Source organism: Coniophora puteana (genome assembly GCF_000271625.1).
Source record: "Coniophora puteana RWD-64-598 SS2 unplaced genomic scaffold CONPUscaffold_4, whole genome shotgun sequence".
In the NCBI taxonomy this organism is placed as follows: Eukaryota; Fungi; Basidiomycota; class Agaricomycetes; order Boletales; family Coniophoraceae; genus Coniophora; species Coniophora puteana.
The window spans coordinates 1654238-1671062 of NW_006913056.1; the positions used below are offsets into that span (position 1 = coordinate 1654238).

At 51.1% G+C, this 16825-nt stretch overlaps 3 protein-coding genes and 1 non-coding gene across 4 annotated transcripts; 2 read left to right on the top strand and 2 right to left on the bottom strand.

The window, feature by feature from the left end:
• The first annotated feature begins 4006 nt into the window (after positions 1-4006).
• Positions 4007-11369, top strand: CONPUDRAFT_164097 (RhoGAP-domain-containing protein). The gene is made up of 14 exons (XM_007768756.1): positions 4007-4306; positions 4368-4770; positions 4827-6890; positions 6942-7234; positions 7286-7941; positions 7996-8100; positions 8162-8600; positions 8653-8714; positions 8771-9492; positions 9545-9806; positions 9866-10202; positions 10253-10293; positions 10342-10984; positions 11054-11369. Exons 1-9 carry the CDS (start codon positions 4194-4196, stop codon positions 8872-8874), a joined length of 4239 nt encoding a protein of 1412 aa, XP_007766946.1. The 5' UTR covers positions 4007-4193; the 3' UTR covers positions 8875-9492; positions 9545-9806; positions 9866-10202; positions 10253-10293; positions 10342-10984; positions 11054-11369.
• A 95-nt stretch (positions 11370-11464) lies between these two features.
• CONPUDRAFT_t40 lies at positions 11465-11544 on the top strand. Its single transcript has one exon. It is a non-coding gene; the product is annotated as a tRNA-Gln (tRNA).
• Positions 11545-11655: 111 nt separating this feature from the next.
• Positions 11656-13375, bottom strand: CONPUDRAFT_101687 (S-adenosyl-L-methionine-dependent methyltransferase). The gene is made up of 4 exons (XM_007768757.1): positions 13013-13375; positions 12681-12946; positions 12519-12628; positions 11656-12468 (listed from the first exon to the last, which is right to left on the bottom strand). The coding sequence occupies exons 2-4, from the start codon at positions 12806-12808 to the stop codon at positions 11804-11806; spliced, it is 903 nt and encodes a 300-aa protein (XP_007766947.1). The 5' UTR covers positions 12809-12946; positions 13013-13375; the 3' UTR covers positions 11656-11803.
• A 441-nt stretch (positions 13376-13816) lies between these two features.
• Positions 13817-16095, bottom strand: CONPUDRAFT_121481 (uncharacterized protein). Its single transcript, XM_007768758.1, has 6 exons — positions 15338-16095; positions 15173-15283; positions 14577-15123; positions 14366-14484; positions 13961-14306; positions 13817-13914 (listed from the first exon to the last, which is right to left on the bottom strand). Exons 1-5 carry the CDS (start codon positions 16061-16063, stop codon positions 14049-14051), a joined length of 1761 nt encoding a protein of 586 aa, XP_007766948.1. The 5' UTR covers positions 16064-16095; the 3' UTR covers positions 13817-13914; positions 13961-14048.
• Positions 16096-16825: the final 730 nt, after the last annotated feature.

Sequence of the window (16825 nt, forward strand, 5' to 3'; positions counted from 1 at the left end):
TGAATTTTGAGAACTCTGTCATATGAAATAAAAATTATACACGCACCTGAGGATTGACGAGGCAATCAATCGAATGCAGCTAATTTCGAGTGAAACGGCCCAGTGCTATATTAGCTGAGGTCGAAAAAAGCGCGTGTTTTGACACGCGCAACTTTTCTGTAAACAGCAGTGAGGAATATAGAATTTTTCTTATATTCACCCCACTCTCCTACCCAGATGATTGGTCGTGTAGTGTCGCATCAATCCTAGTGCACTTATATTAATTTTTACTTGCAATTACTACAAACAGTTTAATCTCCGACCCGATTACGAAAACTTTCGAGCGACGACGTACACGACCAACCCTCTGGGAGAAATTGCAGGGGCCGGCATGCTCGGCATGCTCGGCTGGCTCGGTTATGTCTAGATTGGGCAGCCTGAGCCGGCTGCTTGGCCGTTGGTGCAACAACTTCATAGGTGTCGATGAATGATAAGACAGACCTCGGGGCGGGTTGTGCAATGCTGGCTACCTTGTATCAAGCTGATGTTGTCAATATTGACTCGGATCTTCGAGTTATGAGTGAGCAGTCTCAGTACTTAATATCTCCCAAATATCTCCCCTATATACCTTACTTGACATGCTACAAAAACGGCGGCGCAGCCATCAAATCTTGATAATGTTAACTACAATAGCCGAGGGCTCCCGCGGGCCCCTTGACCAAGGCTGTCTTCACCCGAGTGCAAAGGTGGCCATAGTTGCATGAGCAACAAGAGATTCAAGTGCGAGAACTTTCGAACAAAAGACAGACAGAGAGCTGGAACTCAATTATGTCGGCCGGCTCGGGCTGCCCAATCTAGACATAACCGAGCCAGCCGAGCATGCCGAGCATGCCGGCCCCTGCAATTTCTCCCAGAGGGTTGGTCGTGTACGTCGTCGCTCGAAAGTTTTCGTAATCGGGTCGGAGATTAAACTGTTTGTAGTAATTGCAAGTAAAAATTAATATAAGTGCACTAGGATTGATGCGACACTACACGACCAATCATCTGGGTAGGAGAGTGTATTCACCCCAACTTCCCATCGGATTATTTCTTTGAAACTCCGGTGCGATGTCTACACTCATTGACTGATCTCGATCACACATTAATATGAAGAGAATTAATTATGATTGCATTGCAAGTTTTTATCTACTGTCACTGAAACTATCAAGCACAAAGCTCGAAGGAAGAGGTTTTTTCCAAAAATTGCTGAAAGCCGAAGCTGACAGACGGGTTCGGATGTGTAATTTGCAATCAGCAAAAGACTGTGCCTCAGTAAAGACTTCACTGGCGACAGTACATGCCCGAGCACAAGAGATAAAGAGTCACACACAGGAGGGTCTGTGTTTATATATGGCATGCATGCGCACGGACCAGTCTGCTCTCGCGGTACACCTGTCCTACCGCTTTTGGACCGGGTAGCCTCAAAAGGCTCCGTTCCAAGAAAACCTTTGCGAAGCCTTTGTTTGTTGGCTTGATAGCGATCAACGTGGCTTGGTTGGGCGCGTCTCAAAATCATGATACTTACTTGCATCTCGAACACACCACTAAATTAGTTCTAATTAAACCATCTCGTCGAGATGCGCAATAGTCTACTGTGCAGCGGCTAGTTGGCATTGTAACTCTGCATGTAACATGACAGGACAGCAGATGACTGTAGTTGAGAAAGCTCAAACGCTCTGAATTATGTAAACTCACGTCGTGCGCGTGATGGCCTTCCGATACCTATCGCAAATATCTCGCGCGTCACCGTGTCACTGAGAGACATGTAATCTTCATCACGGACGCCCTGCTCACCCAATAACGTAGGGCCACGCATGCGCAGCAAGAGCCCGCTACCGTAGATCGTTTGAGCCACACCTTGCAACCCTTGAAATGTGTATGACAATAAGTTACTCTAAAGCTAAAAGATACCGCCCTTTCCCCCCAATGAACATGGCACCCATAATCTAACACTGCAGACAAACGGCGATTTTACCCGGGATTAAACCGAGAGAAAGAGGCGGCGAGATGAAAGCCTTTTCCTCCGAGTTTTGGAACGCCTTTTTGCACAGGAAAAGGTATTCTTTTGGCCGACATTTGCGTCAATTTTGCGCTGGTAAAATGGATGGGTTATCGAATTCGGACTCCATCTTCCCGATTTGGACGTGTTTTTATCTAATCTCCGCACAGAAATGCAAACTCCGAGGCAAAAGTTCAACTTTTCAGTAACTTTTCGCACAGCAAAAGATGGGTGAAAAAGGCTTTCATCTGTCCGCCTTCTCCAATCACTTTTTGTAACAGAAAAATCACAGCTTGTCTGCAGTGTAACATGCGCTGAGTGCGCTCTCCCTGGCATTTTTCTTAAAAGTCTGTGTCATATGATAATAATCCTATAGTAATATATAGAGCATATTTACCTATAGACTTGGATAGATGTATTTCACCAGCCCACAAAAAAACTCTATCGTGAATAAAAGAGCAGACACCCTGTTACATTGAGGGTGCCATGTTGCATTCAATAGGGGTGCAAGGGCGGTATGACTTAGAATCCGTCAACCCGGTTGCCTACTACGTCCCCTGTTGTTCGCACCTGCCTGCACCTGCCGATGAAGGAGATGGCGGAGACACCACTTCAACCTTGTCCTCCCCTTTGTGTAATGATGAACCCGTGCCCATGAGCCCATTAAAAACTCTGAGGTCCCCACCTTTCTTTGTCGAAGCTGCAGGCCAGAAACCTGCTAAATTTCAAGCAAACGCTTGAAACATCGCATGCACCTAGTTGACAGAGTCTGACATGAAAATACGTGATTGAGTATGTATCCAGAACAGCTTCAATGGCCCAAAACCAAGCGCAAAACCGCATGTACAGTGTGGGCCATTCAGTCTCATTTGATACCTGATGAAGAGAGGCAAGGGTTTCTGACGTCAACATCGAATATAGGACGAGGGCCAACAAATGATTGTCGAAGTCAAGCTTTTAATCACAGAAATTAACAGCGGCATCCATGAGAGTGGTGATGGTTCAGTTCTACGCGAGAAGTCGAGGACAGATTACCACTGGCAGCTTGCATCATGGACTGGGAGTTGTCTGTATGCACGTTCGCTTGAACAAGCATGCATGGACTATGGGAATCACAGACAGTATGCGTTTTCTGCCAACTCACGAACAAAGGTTCTGGGACCGGGAACGCTTGAAGAAAAGGGAGATCTTGGGGTATGTATCAACAAGAAAAGAACGCTGTGGGGGCGAAACGAGAACAGGGGACCTCACGCTGACGTTGTGTCGGAAGCTCAATAGATTGCCTAAAGAGGAAAATGCGTGCGCGGAAAATGAAGCGGGGACCGAAAAATCACGTGATCACGTAGGAGCTGAGTTTTGGCAGAGATCCCTAGCACAAGAGTTGCACTGAGACCCACTACCTAAGGTAGCGGGAATTATGATCGAGATCTAGGCGAAAGTCTAGGCGAAGACATGAGGTCTGCAACAGAACACTATTCAGTGCCGTGTGAATATACGAGAGTTCGATCAAAAAGTGCACCTACCGTCCTGGACCTAGTCGCTGTAAGCGGGTCAGATGTGAGAACCAGGCCATGACTACTGTAACATATGTGGGTGTTCGATGGTGGTAGACAGGGAAACTCAACGACTGCCAACAGCGTAAGTACTCGTAAGGACGGGGACTTGGACAGAGCAGGAATATTCAGCTACGTTGGCAAGGGACTGATCAAGCTAAGGGTAGATGCCCACCAGGTATTGGCTGGAAGCAGCTAAATGAGGGACGAGGCCCATGGGGTCTTGACAGGGGCGAGAGCAACGAGACTGGATAGGCGTGACGGAAAAACGAAAATGAAATAATTGATAATATTGCCGATATCTTGGTTAGAGTGCCGCCTAGCGACGCCGACACCGTCGCTGGCACAGTTGGCACGGTCGACTCGCCATCTGTTCCCTTCCCCATCTCTCTCTCACTCGGACGCGTTCATTGTTCCTTTCCTACCACCACCTTCTCCCCGACACCACTCACCTCCTCTTCCGCCAGCTGGCGGCCCGCGATCTCAGACACGTCTCGACGCGCACCCCGACACTCCTAATTCGCGCCCCTTCTCTTCTTCACCATAGCAAGCTCTTCTCCCCTGTGACACACTCCTTGCCACCTATACCGCCAAAATAGTCGGCTTCAACGCGAGATACCCTAATGGCAGAAGCTGTGGCAATGAATTCCCTCCCAAACGATATGGAGGACAGGATCTGTCCGGGATGCAAACTCTCGGCCGTTAGCGAGGGCGGAGGTTATGTCGTCGCATTCGGGTAACGTCTCATCCCTCCTGCCTCTGTGCGTGCAACTGACTACCACTCACGCGTTCCCCAGTCAATCCTTCTTCCACGTAGATTGCTTCAGATGCGCCAAGTGCAGCAATCAGGTCACCGCGGATACCAACCTCTTGCTTCTCTCGGATGGATCTCCTATATGTGCGGACTGTTCCTACAACTGCAATGTTTGCCATCAGCCAATTCTCGACGAGGCTATCATGACCGGAGACGACTCGTATCACGCACACTGTTTCAAATGCAAAGTTTGCAACGGACGCATAGATGAACTCATATTCGCAAAGACAAGTCATGGCATCTACTGTATGAACTGTCACAATGAACGTATGGCCAAGATCAGACGCCATGCTCAACGCAAGAGAGAGAAGGAAAAGAATGCCGTTGCGGGTGCCGTCACTCCGACGCGTGAACCAGAAGGCAAAGACTATTTCAAGGAAAACTCGGTGCGATTCAGCAATCTACGAGACTTGATCCTGTGTACAAACTAACATGCGCGTAGCAGGTCTCGAATCATCTCTCTAGTAACTCTCCACAACCCCAGACACTCAGAGGCTCAGGATCGACCAGCTTCCGCGAAGCACCATCCATGTTGAGCTCCAGTAGTTCACCCATGGAGGGTCCATCAACCCCGGCGCGGAAGCGGAAGTCGCTGCAGCAGGGGGATGATAGACCGGGACCGAGTGGAGGGGCTGGACTGACCAAGCAGGGCTCATCCTCCGGCCTGTCCACCCCCCAGCCGCTGAGATCGTCGCCGTCGTCGAATGCTGATGTTTCGCGGTCACCGTTGACGGTCACCGTTGCACCTCCCGAACTTGGTCGAGATGGCAACGTTGTTACAAGTGCGCCTAAGCTCGCAACGACTCTCAACTCTGTAGGCACTCTTCGTCCAGAACCTTTGCGGCCTCCACCCAACTCAACGTCACCAAAGGCTGGAATGGGTGGTTCTCTTGACCCATCAAGCGCAGCTGGCCCCAATGGCCTTTTGCCGCGTAGAAAAAGCTACGATGATGGTGTGAGGCCGCTAGACGTTCTCTTGAAGAGTCCGGATAAACGATCACCCTCCGAACGGCCATCTACCGCAGATGCGACGGGTGCCTTAACAGTACCCAATGGCAACACTCCCGAACGGCGTCCTGTCAAACCCGGACTTGCTCTCGACTATGGCAAGATTTCACGACCCGTGACCGCACCTGGCCCCGTCAACCCGGAGTCAGTCGTCCGCTCGCAGACATTATCTACTGGAAGCGACAACTCGTCGGTATCTTCGCCGCTGAGATCATACTTCTCGGAGTCAAGACGGGGTTCTCAAAGCTCATCAGTTTACCACTCACCTGCGGCTTCACCTGGACCTACGGAGTCAAGCAAATTCCCTCCAGAAGGGACTCGCGCGCGTGCGCTGTCAGAAGATACTCAATCCTCACCAGCTCATGTTCGCTCTGGCTCTCCTCTACGACCCAAGATTCGCGCGAACAACACCCTTGAGCGAGTCCCCATGCGTTCGGATAGTCTCGGCAATGCTACAGAAGCTGCAAAGGTCATGCAGCCGTCCGAGGACAGACTGTCACCCAACGAGTACCGCAATGACCGCGCTGCACGAATCAACGGTATGCAATCTACAGGTATTACCCTTCCTCCTCGCCACGTGAACGACCGGCCAGGCCTAGTAAGCCCTGTGTCCCCGTCTCATCCAACAGACGTTCCGCACGGTGTCGAGAGTGATACTGATGACAGTGGGCGAAATTCCGAAGGAGACAAGCCAAGTGCATCCGAACCACCAACGTTACCGCCTAAACAGGCACAAAATGCTGAGAAGTTGCCATCCGTACTCGATTTGAGGCCCGATCCGAAGTCATCAACGTTGAACGAGTTGGAAGATGGCGAGTCGTCGCCTACCGTGGAGCGCCAGTCTATATCGACCTATATCGCCCCTGCTTTGCCCCCCATTCGCTTCTCCCTGTCAAACTCGGATTTCTCGGACTTCCTCAAGTCGATGCATGGCACCCCGACTCTGAAGCCGTTGAGTGAACTTGGGCGAGGTGAACATGACAGTTTATCGAGACAGGATATCCCCGCTCGTTCTCAGATCGCCGAGAATGGGAAGCAGTCAGTTACATCAACTCCTCCCAAGTCACAGCAGCAATCTAGGCCTTCAACGAGTTCGTCTATCGACGCAACGTTGGCGTTCATCAACTCAGAAACTTTTGATGAAGCTGCTAGGATGTCGAAGGACCTTGCAAGCCGTGGGCGTGCTTCCTCAGAGTCACAATCCGCATCTGCAACTCAACAGCGTCCTCGACTGGAGTCTAACGCTTCCTTGATGAATCTGTCCAATGGTTCCAAGGTGACTATCACACCGGGGCAGCCACCCTCAACAACGCCAAGCCCTGTGAATACTTCAGCACAGCTAGTATCCCGGAGACTGAAAGAAGCACTGACTGATGCAACAAACCGCGGAGCACCGCACCTGAAGCTAGACAAGCGTTTCGTGGAAACCATCATGAACGTTCTCGACCAATATGAGAGTGATCTGATAGAATTGCGAGGAAAATACGATAAGACCAAGGTAAGCCGCCTATACTTGGCCACTGGCAACGATGCTAACCCTTTTGGCCAGCGTGCGAGTCAGCATTACATTGAGGGATTGTCTGTTGCTCAGAAGGAGTACGAAAACGAAGTACAGCTCCGGCAGGACGTGCAAGCTCAGAATGCTCGCTTGCGCGTCTTGCTTTCTGGCCAGGTTGCCAAAATGTCTGTCATGAACGGGGAAGCAAGGAAGCGAGAGACTCGAATACAGCTCTCGCAGGAGCTCGAGACCAACTTGGGCATATTGGAGACGGATTTGTCGAAGCTCAAAGTCCAGCGCGACATCGCCATGGCCGAGGTAGAGGAGCTGGTCTCGTCTAAGAGGTACGTGGCCTGTGTCCCCATCATTAGCTCTCATCTCAACACCGTTTGCAGCTCAAGCACAGCTGTCGGCGCTGGCGAAGTCCCGACAGGTCAAATGAGTCGCTCGCTTACCATGCGTCTAGAGAACATTAAGACCAAGTACCAGCAAGACCTTGTCCCGCTCACGCAACAACGTGAGGCACTTCTGCGGGAGGTTGCTGACCTGAAGGCGGCTAAAGAGCAGTTCCTGGAGGAGACGGCGGCTTTGAATGCTCGTAACGAACAGCTTGCTCAAATTAGCGCGCAATACGACCGTCACATCGAGGCCGCTCGTCTTGGTTCTCCTTCGGTTGAGGTTACTCGGCCTCCTCCCACGAGAGACGAATCGCTACAGGGGAAGAAGAGCACATCATTTGACCGCAGCCGTGCTGAGCTCTCACCCATGGCTTCAACGCTCAATATATCTGCACCAAGCTCTGTTACCCTGGTGGAAGAGTCGGAGCCCAAGATCGTCAAACTCATCCGTCCCGAGACTGCTGATAGCACGCCGATGTCGAAGGCGGGCAAGGTCATCAAATGGGCTGTGTCTCGGACTAAGGATGCAACCTCAGGTGGTGATAAGGGCAAGGGCAGGCGGGAACACTCATTCCACCAGACGAGCGTCCTGCGGTTCTCAAAATGTGATCATTGCGGCGAGAAGCTGTGGGGCTCACAGTTCAAGTGCTCGGGTAAGCAGTTAAACCTATATCAACACTGACCATGCTTTAATTACGACATATCAGGATGCCATGTTTCAGTTCACCCTCGGTGCCTCAATGCTGTCCAGAGCGCTTGTTCGCAGCAATATGCCACCCGATACGATCCATCCGCTCAGCTGACATCTAATGGTACGATTTTTTTTACGTTCGGGTTGAACACTTCTGTTTATGTTGACTCCGCTGCTCAAAGTTCCATCCATGTTCGGCCGCGAGCTCATTGAACAGGTTCAGTCAGACTGCAGATTTGGCGAGCGCCAAATTCCAATTATTGTTGAGAAGTGCATCGAGGCTGTCGAAGAGATCGCACTGGACTACGAAGGTATCTACCGCAAGACAGGAGGCTCTGGGCAGACAAAGATGATCCAGCAGCTGTTCGAGCGTGGCGACTACGCTTTCGACCTCCGCGACACAGACCGTTTCAATGACATCTGTAGCGTGACATCTGTCTTTAAGACGTACTTCCGCACGCTCCCGACTCCGCTCATGACCTATGACTTCCACGATGCCTTCATCTCTTCAGCGAGTTTGAAGGATGCTGAGGTCAAGTCAGAAGCTCTCACTGACTTGATCAGCAAACTTCCCGCTGAGCATCATGCCACGTTGAGGGCACTCATGCTGCACCTGCACAAGTATGTCATTGAAACGACCGATTAAATCCGATTGCTGACTTGATGCCTTCAGGGTATGCAACCATAGTGAAGTCAATTTAATGAACGCCAGGAACTTGGGCGTTGTGTTCGGACGTGAGCAGTTTCTCTTCAGCCATTTCAAGCCTAGCGCTCAACTTAACTGTTCCCAGCGACCCTCATGCGTGCACGCGATCCTGGCTCCGAGTTCAGTGACATGGCTGGCAAAGCCCTCCTTGTAGAATGGCTCGTTGAAAAAGCACCCTCAATATTCTAGCTCGCCTACCCCTCCTCCGGCAGAAGTGAATGGCCAGTATCTTATGTATTCCTCATTGTCTATTGTACTGTACATGCTTGCTGCACTCACTCCTACGGAACGGACTCTTTGCACGGCCCTCATTGATTTCTCCCCTTGTAGTAGTTTCACTTCGGTTTCTTCATCCTTTGCTCTTTTCGTAGCTATCATTGTCTTCAAATTTCCCTGTTGTGTTCTGGAGTCAGGGTTGGTTGACTAGGATTGTGGATACGGGTTTAGATTAACACTATACATCTTACACGGCTGACTAGTGTGTGCTGCTTGATTTCCTATCTCTCCTCGCAATGCACATATGAATTCGATTTATTGTCTGGGCAGGATTCATTATCATTGACTGGGATAAAACTCCCCCGATATAGCAGTGCGAATATTGAACAAGGACAACAAAGCATGCTCAGGCCGTTTGCTCGCGGGAGCGTCGAGGGCGTGTAACGGGCTTCTCTGGTTTGAGGGCACAGAAGAGGAAGTGACGTCTTGGGCCGGACGCTGCCGCCGCTACCGCGGCAGCCCGCGCACCGAGTGCTGTGGCCGTCACGTTTGGCTCGCCACGGACGCCTAGGGAGAACATGCGATCGAAGACTGATGGACAATAAGTTTTTATGTTTTGTTTTGCAAAGGGATTCTCACTGACGCGTTGCTATGAAAGCCTTCGCTGTGGTCTGACAGGCGAGGTGCGTGAGGGACAGCGGTGGACTAACACCTTCAAGGTTACGCAGATAGCGGTAGACCATTGACGGCTGACACGGACCTAGTACATAGATGAACGGAATATGTTTTGAAACGCCTACATTAGCTAGTCACCACTCACCAAAGCGAAAGACGGCGTTATAAGCCTGGCGCCATTTTTCTTCAAGTAGTCGTGCGCAATTCGCTGTATCTGGACATGTGCTGCACTAGAAAGTGGAAACACCCATGAGCTGGATACTTGGGTTCAGTGGATGATGCAACGCACACACTGGTATTCCTTTGCCAGCGGAACCATGCCTAGTTTGAGCACTCTCTCCAAAAACCAGTTACGTCGCTTCTCAAGCTTCAGTAGCGTTTCGCAGGACAAGGTACTGAGCTCCTCCTCCGACCAGCCTCCTGGATTGTCGAGCACGAAGCGGCTGGCTTCGCGATAAAGCTCCTCCTCTTCAAAAAGCTCTGCTATACGCATGGCCTTGATGGGACGGCCTGCGGCATGAGTAAGCAGGAAATTGAGACAGGCGCTCTGCAGTGCAGGAACGAGAAGCTTGTGTGAGATGTTCATCAGGCCCTCCACATTGTTCCAGGTGATAGTACATTCAAGACTGCAACCACGGTCAGCGTATGTCCTGACAATAAGGAGCAAGGAACGTACTGGGGATACACAAACTTGAGGAAGTCATGAAAAGTCACTGCCTATCTGGGCGTCAGCCCCAAATTTCATTGAGAAACTGTAATTCGTACTCGCTCTTCTTTGAGGACAATGATCGCGTCCTGTCCTTCTTTGTCGGCCCTGTGTCGCTTGCGGACAGCAGCTCGAGCAGGCTGTGCTGCCCTACGAGCAGACACTTGATCGTCTTCGCGCGATTTGAACTTTCCTTGTGCCTGGGTACCCTTTGATATTTTCGTGGACTTTACTCCTTCATTGGACGATTCAGGTGAATTGGGACGAGCGAGAGTTACGGGAGTTGAGGTTGAGGTCGAGCGGGAGTCTAAAGAGCCACTAGCACCCTGAAGCTTGGCAAGACTATCAGAGCGTGCATCGCGCGTTTGAACTTCGTCTTCACTCGTACCGCTCGCGCTTGCATCGCTGCTATCTTGTGACCGGTTGGGTCCCGGAGCGTCATTGGCCATTTTGGGTTGATCTTCTGGCACGTCGGACAGGTCAGAGTCATCGGCATTGTCTGCGTCAGGCGAAGTGTCATTCTCGGCGTCATCGGAGGTGAAGACAGCGGAAGAAGGACGCGTCGATCGTTCGGGCACGGAAGGCGGCTGGGATATGGTGATAACGGAGGACATGCTGGGCGGGCGACCGGTTTCGAGCCAACAGCCACTCAAGGCGGCCTCGAAGAATGGAGAAGCAAAGTAAAGAATTTCCTTGTGTGCCCTGGAAGCTAGCCATCGGTATACCCGCTCTCCGGGCTTGCAACAGTGGGTAAGTGCCAGACTAACTCACCAGAACGTGGTGCTCTCGACGACTATCTTGACTGTCCCTGGAAAGCGACCTTCGCGAGTAAATGTAGGATTGAGCTCGATGGGCTCTTCCTCATAAAGGGAGAGCTCCTCAACGAGCTCATCTGTCTCGCATTCCTCGAGCAACCAAGGAGGAGAGCCCGAGCTAGACGGACCAGATGCAGCTGTTGAACGAAAAATGCCGGCTGCTGCTGCGTGTGTTTCTGTTGGTGAACTGAGAGCAGCGGATGGATTATTGGGCCCCCGCGAATTACGCGCAATCAAGATGTGGGACGGGTTCGTCGTCATCACAAACCCAGCTTAACCGACGAGCGCTCGATAGGGGGGAAGTGTGGCAGCATTGGCGTCTTCGTACAGGAGATTGTATTCAAAATTTGTACTACTGCTCCCAGCTGGCGCTATAGTGTAGTGGTTATCACTCAGGATTCTGATATGAAGATTCCTGTAACCCAGGTTCGAGCCCTGGTAGCGCCTCTGTGTTAACCTTTTTGTTTTATCAGTCCTACACGAAAGTACCATCCAAGTACCATCCCAGCAGTCTTCGAGCTCAGACAAACTAGACAACGCATTTCCCGAAGCTGGGTAATTTGGCAAGGCTTCCACGTCTGATAGCTATCCAACGTTACATATGTGTGTTGCCAGTCAATGACGATTTCTGGTTTCACATAGAATAAATCTTGTCTGTTTGCCATACAATAGCGTAGTACGATTCAGGACATGTAATAAGCTGGCACTAATAAGGCTTCTGTCCGTGTATTGCGTACCATCTAGTCTCGATGCTCCCCTTGTCATTGCAGCTCTTTGCCAAGGTTTCAAGGTGGGAATCGAAGTCTCCCTCGGAGTTTACGATCCCACATCCACCGGCCTCGAAAATGGGAGCTTTCATGCCCTGGTAGACACGAACCATGTTCTCCAACATTTTGATGCCATCCTCGCCGTGCTTGTGCCCCAACCGGACCTTGCGCTCTTCAACTACCACGTTCTCAAAGCCTTTTTCGCACAACAGGCTCGGGATGACCTTATGACAATCTTGGATGAGCCCTTTATGCCCAAAAAGCGCGCCCAGAAGGCTCGAGAACCACTCTGCGCTCTCATCATGATCGTCGGAGAATAGGTATCCATCAATCTCTACCAACTGGACCCAGGCGCCAGGCTTCAGAACGCGATAGATTTCGCTGATGCACTTTGTCCAGTTCTCCCGCGTAAGCGCGGCCAGCATCAGGCGCTGATTGACCAGAGCAAATTTGTCAGTCCAATCAGCTGGAAGGTCAAGGAACGAGCACGCTATGAACTGCGTGTTCTCCGGTGGATCTGCTGGAACGAGACGGATGTGGAGGTCGACGCCGTAAAAAGATACTGTGGGCGGGATGCTCTGGAAGACGTCCATAATCCACGCCCCTGGCGTTGTCGTTAGTCTATAATGCGCAGTTTCATTGACAGGAACATACCAGTGCCGGTACCGTTATCTAGGACATTGTCTTCATCTGTGAACGCTATGGGCGCGAATATTACACGGCCGCCGAAAACGTTCTTCACGAGCAGATGTTGCAGGTCAAGTCTACAATATTTGATGAGGATGTCGCACCGTTCAGCAGCCCTGCGCCACCTACCTGTTTCCTTCCTCCTCGTCTGCAGGGAGAACGTAGGCTGAGTCGGCAACGACATGATAGACGCGCTCTTTGGGATTATTGGCTTGAGTCAAAAATCCAATGTCTTGAGTAATTTCGACGCTAGTCATGGTGGGGTTGGTGGTTCACGGGAGTTGGTAGAGACAGAGGATACGAGCAGATAGGCTGTTTATGTATGGCTCAGGCTGTTCATATAACGTGGAAGGAATGGCATATGCGCCCCATCATAGAAGTGGGAACACTAGCGCCTTCTCATCGGCCGTGGTTTATCAGCCGACGTCTGTGGATTGCAAGGAATGCAGCCTCTAACTTACGACTATAGTAAATGTGGCCTGGTGGTACACCGACTCCACCTATTCAATAGCCACATTTGACTGTCAAAAAGGCTCTTCTGCGATGGAGAGGTCTGGAGGTGGTGGTCTTGTCCTTTCTGATCGCCACCTTGACCAGACGGCAAGTGATCAGATGAAGGAATGCAGTGTTCCTGTTTGTAATGGAGAGACAATCAGCACTGCGATGCCACCGCACACCGAGGGCCATCTCTTTTCCGGAGAAGCAGGCAAACTGTTTCGGTGTTCCATGAGTAAGGCCAGAGAACGCCCATATTGCTTGTGCCTTCAGAATGAAGAGAACACAGATTGTGTTAGTGCGCAACCGCTAGTTCCAGCCACCAAGGTAAGTCGGTGTATTGAGTGAAAATGACTATTACGTGTTTAATGGGCAGCACCCTGAGTCCTGTGGGATAACACATTCACTTACTAAAATAGAACCCAACGGCAGGCCGACGTGTACGTTCTGAAACTTCCAGGAACTTTGCATTAGTACTCATATCTGCTGTTCGCTTAGTCGAAGTGCCTTGTGCCTGTTCTGAGAAAGACCGTTATGATGACATACGTAGCTTACCGTAGTACATAACAAAGGAACGGCTGTCTTTCTTCAGATTAGCGGCTATCTGGAAGAGTATTCACCGTGGTGTAGCGAGCAAAAGAAAACGGATGGCCACAGCGCGTCATTGGGAATCGGAATGATTTCGTTGGCTGTAAGGGGTCCAGCTAAGGTGAATCTCTAAAGAGACTCCACCGCCAGTACGCGGAAAGGCGTGTACTTAAACGTGCGTGCGTGATCTTACCTTCACTTCATTAGCTCCAATCATGATGTATGCATTCACCCGATGATGCACAAGAATAATCCGGTCATAGTGTGTTATATCACCTATCTTCATGTTCATTAAGCCATTGTAGCACTTGATAGGTATGACGCACCTTGAACACGTATCAACAGTCACCTAGCCTGGCACATGTAAACTGTACTGCACATCGCCACGTAGTTCATCAGCTTCAAACATACACTTCATCCGCCACGTTTCATCTCATCAATAGCTCTCTGGACCTCCAGCTTCTCCATGACGGCACGATGTAGACTGGAGCCCGTATTCTTCAACTTACGGCCTTCAATAAACGCCGCCGGAGCACCGTCACCTGCGCCACCTGCGCCACTGCCAGAGAGGGATCCGCCAGGTGCAGGCGATGGTACGACACTACTTGTGGGCGTGAAGGAAGCGAGGTGCGAAGGGACGATAATTGGCGTTGCACGTGGGGGAGGCGGCCACTGAAAGCAAAAGGTTTAGTAAATGAAAGACTATGTTGTCCAATCAAATTACTACGAACACCTCGGTTCGGTTGGTTAAAGTGCAGGGCCGCCCATGGCGGATATTCACGCTCTAGCTTGGCAAGGTAGTCTTCCAGGTGCTTGAGACGATCAAGCAACTTTCGCGGTCTGCCAGGCACTGTCCAGTTCAAATGAGCGATGTGACTTTGAGACGCCCTTCCAAATCATCCCAGGCACATTGCACTATAAGCTATACCAAGGAAAACTCACCATAACGTATGCCCAGATGAACTTCCACGTTTCGTACCCTCTCATCCATAGCAGGTTGTTCCTCGCTCAGGCTGTCATCTGTTACGGGTTTTATCTGAGCGGTCTTCCCTGCTCCTCCCTGCTCCTCTTCCGCCAATGCTGGGAGACCCTTGACAGTGCGTTGAAGTGGACCCCCTTCGTTCTTCATGATGTCGTAGGTCATATGACGGTCGCGATCCTGCGTTTTGGCGTCTGTACGTGCACAAGTAGGGGGGCGATGATCCGTCGCGTCGGCGTCAGTGTTATTGTCAGGAGCGTCTTGATCAGGCATAGCTGAAGGATGCCGAGGAGGGCCGCCAGAAATATTTGAGGCATGACTGGGTCCAGAAGTGACTTCTATTTCGGCATCGTGTTGGCCAGCGGGTTGCGGGAGTGCAGGACCGGGAGGTAGATTCGGAGGGTTCAAACGTCTTCGTTTCTGTGTCAGACTTTCAATAAACTCTGCGCGATTTGATGTATCGTTTCGCGCTCGACTTCGGGCAAGAAAGCCCGAAACCTCTTTGATGACCTGTACAATCGCGTAAGACAAAACTGGCGCACCAAAGATGGAAACGTACTGAGGTCTGAGAACGTGGTTCAACGCCATCGATGGTATGCACATAGTTCAGCTTGCGATCTTCCAGAGAGCGTTCCGAAGGTTCTTCATCTTCCTTGAACTTTCCCAAAGTCTGTCTGTACGTAAGCAACGACTCGAGAATGAAAGTCAAGGAGCAAAGAGCTACCATCAGGTCCTTCATGAGTTCTCCAATCGCACCTGGTACACGCTGCCTCTCCCAGTCTGTGCTCATTACCAACATGTCCTCGTCAAAACCCCTAAGCGCTCTACCAAACCCCACTCTTTCCAAGAATGCACGGAGAACGCCGTCCCAGTGACGGTGAAGTGTAGGTGGCGGTGGGGAAGGGCTTGGTGTCCGCACTTTCTTCTGTTTTGAACGTGTCCCCGTAGGTGGTGGAGCGTAATACTGCGCATAAGGAAGCTGGGAATAGTGTGGGGGCTGCCCGCCGCCGGCCGAGTGCACTTGAGTTGTGTAGGATGACGACGATGGGGAGGAGGTGTATGGATACGAGGCGACTTGCCACGCATTCTGCCAAGCTGAGGGAGGATAACTGACAGCATAGTAGCCCTGAGTCTGTGTGCTGCCTGCTGTGCTTGAGGCTGAAGATGATTGGGGAGGGATAGAAGTGGTGATTGGTGGTACAGCCTTGGGCGCGATTGGGCGAGAGGCAGAGGATGTAGGCGGTTGGCTGGTCGGGTTAACTTGAGGTTGGCAATGAACTTCCTGTTCAATTCGCGGAGACGCAGTGAGGTTCTGAGTGCTAGCTATCGCGTTTGTGTCTGGGGTCGTAAAGGCCTGTGAACAAGTGGCTGTTTGTGGAGAGGGGGCATCTGGGTTCTTCAGCTGAGGATTTGATGAGGCACCTTGCGGTTGAGGCGGTCCGTTCGCCATTGGTTTGCATTAAAGATTGGATGATAGCCAAGGACTGGGATTGACGCGACGCGTGCGCAGGTGTGTCGCAAATTTAATAGTTCGATTGCAGCCATTTCCGATTTTGGTGCCTTGCAACCAGCCTGCAATTTAATTGAAGCGGGAACGCAGCGGAGGTCTCGCGGATTTTAGAGTATTTTTAGCGACTATGGTTGAGATTTTATTACGTCTAAGCTGCAAGCGGTTGCAACGCTCCTGAAAGTGGATTGCAATCGCCCGTGTCAGTTGCAATGTGCTTCTAATCATATAAAATACTACTAATCAGGTCGGAGTCTACGGTCCTGGGGTGTCCGAAACGTGTAGAGCCAACGCGGCCCACCGGTCAATCCGGGGGCCCGAGTATATTGAATGCATAGGCTATCGTATCGTAGGACTATGGGTAAACCAGGTACAGTAAGGCAATAGAAATGTTCATGGAGAATGCAAGGGATGTGTGACGTAGCTGTGAGGCGAGGCTCGGGGGAAGGAGGGTGGGTAGCAAAAAATGAAGATGCTAACTAGCAAGGCGCGAAGATGAGCAAATGCTCAGGTAGTAAAGAATAGAGACGAGAGACTTACCGAGGCAAGGCGCGAGGATGAGCAGATATCGAAACTCTGCGCGCCTTGCCTCACCTCTTATAGAGTTTGCTGAAACCCGAGGGGCCTCACGCCGTGATGACGCGTTGAGGTTTTGGCCTCAGTCTGAACTGCTAGCCTTGGCTGGCGCGTTCGGAATGAACGCTA

Excerpts from the sequence above, each read along its gene's own strand:
- CONPUDRAFT_164097 (XM_007768756.1), top strand. The coding sequence starts at position 4,194 with ATGGCAGAAGCTGTGGCAATGAATTCCCTCCCAAACGATATGGAGGAC. Across the intron at positions 8,101-8,161 it reads CGCTCAGCTGACATCTAATG|TTCCATCCATGTTCGGCCGC; the intron begins GTACGATTTTTT and ends CGCTGCTCAAAG. Across the intron at positions 8,715-8,770 it reads CTTGGGCGTTGTGTTCGGAC|CGACCCTCATGCGTGCACGC; the intron begins GTGAGCAGTTTC and ends AACTGTTCCCAG.
- CONPUDRAFT_101687 (XM_007768757.1), bottom strand. The coding sequence starts at position 12,808 with ATGACTAGCGTCGAAATTACTCAAGACATTGGATTTTTGACTCAAGCC. Across the intron at positions 12,629-12,680 it reads GACGAGGAGGAAGGAAACAG|ACTTGACCTGCAACATCTGC; the intron begins GTAGGTGGCGCA and ends CAAATATTGTAG. Across the intron at positions 12,469-12,518 it reads AGATAACGGTACCGGCACTG|GGGCGTGGATTATGGACGTC; the intron begins GTATGTTCCTGT and ends CGACAACGCCAG.
- CONPUDRAFT_121481 (XM_007768758.1), bottom strand. The coding sequence starts at position 16,063 with ATGGCGAACGGACCGCCTCAACCGCAAGGTGCCTCATCAAATCCTCAG. Across the intron at positions 15,124-15,172 it reads AACCACGTTCTCAGACCTCA|GTCATCAAAGAGGTTTCGGG; the intron begins GTACGTTTCCAT and ends GCGATTGTACAG. Across the intron at positions 14,485-14,576 it reads TCATCTGGGCATACGTTATG|TGCCTGGCAGACCGCGAAAG; the intron begins GTGAGTTTTCCT and ends TGAACTGGACAG.